At 41.7% G+C, this 4023-nt stretch overlaps 1 protein-coding gene across 1 annotated transcript; it reads left to right on the top strand.

The window, feature by feature from the left end:
• The first annotated feature begins 436 nt into the window (after positions 1–436).
• Positions 437–1573, top strand: LOC115970494. The gene is made up of 2 exons (XM_031090124.1): positions 437–611; positions 1227–1573. The coding sequence occupies exons 1-2, from the start codon at positions 437–439 to the stop codon at positions 1571–1573; spliced, it is 522 nt and encodes a 173-aa protein (XP_030945984.1).
• Positions 1574–4023: the final 2450 nt, after the last annotated feature.

The following is a 4023-nucleotide window of genomic DNA, read 5'->3' as shown; positions in this document are numbered from 1 at the left end:
CAAGTTGGTCTTTATTGACAACTCACTAACGAAAAATGCTTACGTGACAAATGGTACGTATCATTGACACACACGTGGCTAATAAATATTAAAATAATATTTAATTGCTACTTAAAGAGCCACATCAGCAATTTTAAAGAATAAAAAAATCCACATCGAAAAAATATTTTTTTTTTGAAAAGTTTATCTTTTAAAAACAAATTATCAAGATTTTCTTGGACTTTCTTGTTAGCCAAACTGAGGAACTAAAAACACAAAAATCAAGCTATACCCAGAAAATGCTTTCATTATCTCACAATAAGACTTATCATTATCACTTACTAGCCCTTCGAATATGTGGGGGTGACAACTAATTATTTTGAGTCTATTTATAGCTCAGGTGGTAGCAACCAAATGGAAGAGTGCCTTGACACAGTGCTGTAAAGTGACCACAGATATGATAGAATTTTTGTTCAGTGATTATAATGCGGAAGAGATCAAAGCAGCGGTGTTTCAGATGGGACCAACAAAGGCTTCTGGCCCAGATGGTATGAATGCTTTATTTTATCAAAAATTCTGGCATATTGTTGGTGATGACGTGATAGCTCCTGTGTTGAATTTTTTGAATTCTGGTATAATGTTGCCTGAGATAAATTATACTCATATTGTTCTTATACCGAAAATTAAGTCACCAGAGAGAATCTCGGATTTTAGGCCTATAAGCCTCTGTAATGTAATTTATAAAATCATTTCAAAGGTCTTGGCCAACAGATTAAAATCGATTCTCCCTAGCTTGATTTCCCCATCCCAAAGTGCTTTTGTTCCTGGGCGGTTGATCACTGATAATGTCTTAGTTGCATATGAAACCTTACATGCTATGCATAGTAGGAGATCGGGTAAAAGGGGCTATATGGCATTAAAATTGGATGTTAGCAAAGCATATGATAGGGTTAAATAGAGCTTCCTGAAGGGTATTATGTCTAAGTTGGGTTTGCCTGAGTGTTGGATTGATAGGGTGATGAGTTGTGTGACATCCACCTCTTTTTCTGTTCGTATTAATGGAAAGGCCTATGGTAATATTCGTCCATCTCGTGGGCTCCGTCAAGGAGACCCTTTATTACCTTATCTATTTCTGTTGTGTGCAGAAGGGTTCTCTTCTATGCTAGCCAGAGCATAGGAGGAAGGGAGGCTCCATAGGGTGGCGGTTTGCAGAAGAGCACCTTGCATATCCCATCTATTATTTGCAGATGACTCGCTTATATTCTGTAAGGCGAGCCAAGAGGAGGTGCAGGTTATTTCAGAAGTGCTACAGACATACGCTGCTTCATCAGGGCAATGTATCAATTTTGAGAAATCTTCGGTCTACTTTAGTAGCAATACCACATTGGGAGATAGGGAGAGAATTAAGGAGACAATGGGGGTGAAGGAGGTGGAGAGGTTTGAATCCTACTTGGGTTTACCTACACTGGTTGGCCGGGCCAAATACCAAACCTTTTCCTTTCTTAAGGATAGGGTTTGGAAAAAAATTCAGGGTTGGAAGGGACAATTATTGTCAAGAGCTGGGAAGGAAATTCTGATAAAAGCCGTGGCATAAGCTATACCTACATACACCATGGGGGTGTTCCAGCTACCAGTGAAACTTTGTGATGAGCTCAATGCTTTGTGTGCAAGGTTTTGGTGGGGACAAATGAGCAATGAGAGGAAAATCCATTGGAAAAGTTGGAATGTGTTAACTCAAGCTAAGAAGGATGGCGGTATGGGTTTTCTTGATTTAATAAATTTCAACCTTGCAATGCTGGCTAAACAAGGATGGAGGTTGCTACATGAGAAGGAATCTTTGGTCTTTAAGTGCTTTAAGGCCAAATATTTTCCCAGGGGCAACTTCTTGGAAGCAACAGATGTACCCAACAGCTCCTTTGTATGGAAGAGCTTATTAGCAGGCCAACATATTTTGAAGAAGGGTTGTTGTTGGCGGGTTGGAGATGGCAGTTCCATTCGGGTCCTACATGATAAATGGATTCCTAACCATCCAACTAATCAAGTACTTCATCCACCACTAGGAGCAGAGGAGGATTGGAGAGTGTGTGAGTTGATTGATTGGGAAACACACGGCTTGGACCGAGGATTGATTGGGAGGAATCTCCATAGAGAGGATGCAGATGCTATTTATCACATTCCCTTGAGTCGAAGGTCCATTCCGGACTCACTTTTTTGGCTGCCTAACAAGACTGGAGTGTATTTGGTTAAGTCTAGTTACTACATTGCAAGTGGCCTATCAAGGGAAAGGGATGGTATGGAGGAGAGCTCAGGCGTGAGAAATAGGGGACTTATATGGCCTAGATTGTGGAAGCTTAAGTTACCAAGTAAAATAAAGGTATTTGGGTGGAAGGCTTGTCAAGAAATCTTGCCTACAAAGGGGAATCTGGCTCGTAGAAGAATCATTGAGGATGGGAGGTGCGAAGTTTGTAAACAAGAAACAGAGACGGTGATGCATGCTCTGTGGGACTGTGGAGTAGCGCGTGACGTGAGGGTTGGGTGTCAGGGAAGGATACAAAAAAGGGTGGGAGGCCAAGCAGATTTCATCAATTTATTTGAGGAGATGATGGACAAATTAGAGGTGGAGGAGCTCGAGTTGTTCCTGGTGCAATGCTAGGTTATCTGGGGTCAAAGGAACTCGGTGATACACGACGGGATGCTTCAAGAACCGTCTCGGTTGGTCAAGCGTGCAATAGACGTGTTACAGGAATACCGTGGTACAAAGGAGCTTTTGGCTATCCACAGTAGCGCTGGATTGGTGCAGAAGTGGGAACCGCCGGCTGGTTCAAGTTACAAGATCAATATTGATGCAGCGGTTTTTGCCGAGATAAATGCATCGGGTGTTGGGGTGATTGTGCGGAATGACAAGGGAGAAGCCATGGTAGCGTTGCCAGCTAGTGGGCCACCGGTGCAGAACAGCAAGGAAGCGGAGGTGCTGGCTTGTCGGAGAGCATTGGAGTTCGCGGTTGAAACAGGGTTCACGGAGCTGGTTCTTGAAGGAGACAACAGCACAGTCATGAAGTCTATCACGTCTCCTCAACCAAATATGTCCCGTCTGGGTCATGTATATGAGGATATAAAGTGTATTGCTGCTAGATTTCAAAGGTTGGAGGTGAGCTTTGTAAAACGAAGTGCGAACGCTATGGCCCATGCGTTGGCTAAGCATGCTAGGCAAATAGATGAGGAAGTGGTTTGGCTAGAGGAAGATCCTCTGCCTGATATTGAAGCTCTGTACTGTGACTCTCTAAATTTAAATTAATGAAAGGCATGTGTTTTCACTCTCAAAAAAAAAAAAAAAAAAGAATATGTATTCAGCAACACAAAAGTAGCAAATCCCATGTCACATGAACACGGACAATCATGCAGTGCTCAACAACTGCTCCTCATTTTACACTAACAAAATCAATTGATTAATTCACAATTCATAATCAGAAGGTTATTATTAAACAACTCTTCCTTACTTTTACCAACAATAACTATCTCAAATTAATTAAAAAAAAAAAAAAAACTGAAACCCTAATAATTTTGAAATCTTAAATTCTTATTTGACAACCATCGACGACCCCAACAATCAACCTCGCCACCTCTGCAATCTGTGTGCCGCCATGAACTACCATGGCCCTAGGTCCCATCATGGCCCTTTCACAGTCACAGACCTCCCAACCACCACTACCACTGGGTGATCTCGTCACCGTAAAGCCTTCAACCTCATGCGCCTTCGAATCTAACTTGAAGGAATTAGCTATGTGGGATTCCCATTAGGTAGCAAAAGAGAGATCGAAGTTAGTGTGGAAAAGGGAAGTGATTTTGGGTTTTGGCTTGGTGTAAGTGCCTAAGCCAGATGATGAATTTCTTTTATGTTGTGGGTTTTACTTTTAGGTACTAGTATTCATTCTGAGGTATTTGAGTCTGGCTTGGTTTACAAAATTGGGTTATGGTTGTATTACGGGTTGTTGTGTTTGGCTAACAAGAAAGTGCAAGAAAAGCTCGATGGCTTTAAAAAAAAAA

Source organism: Quercus lobata, chromosome 2 (assembly GCF_001633185.2).
Source record: "Quercus lobata isolate SW786 chromosome 2, ValleyOak3.0 Primary Assembly, whole genome shotgun sequence".
Classification (NCBI taxonomy): domain Eukaryota; kingdom Viridiplantae; phylum Streptophyta; class Magnoliopsida; order Fagales; family Fagaceae; genus Quercus; species Quercus lobata.
The sequence above is the reverse complement of the archived record's forward strand: the minus strand, read 5'-3'. Positions and strand labels throughout refer to the sequence as shown.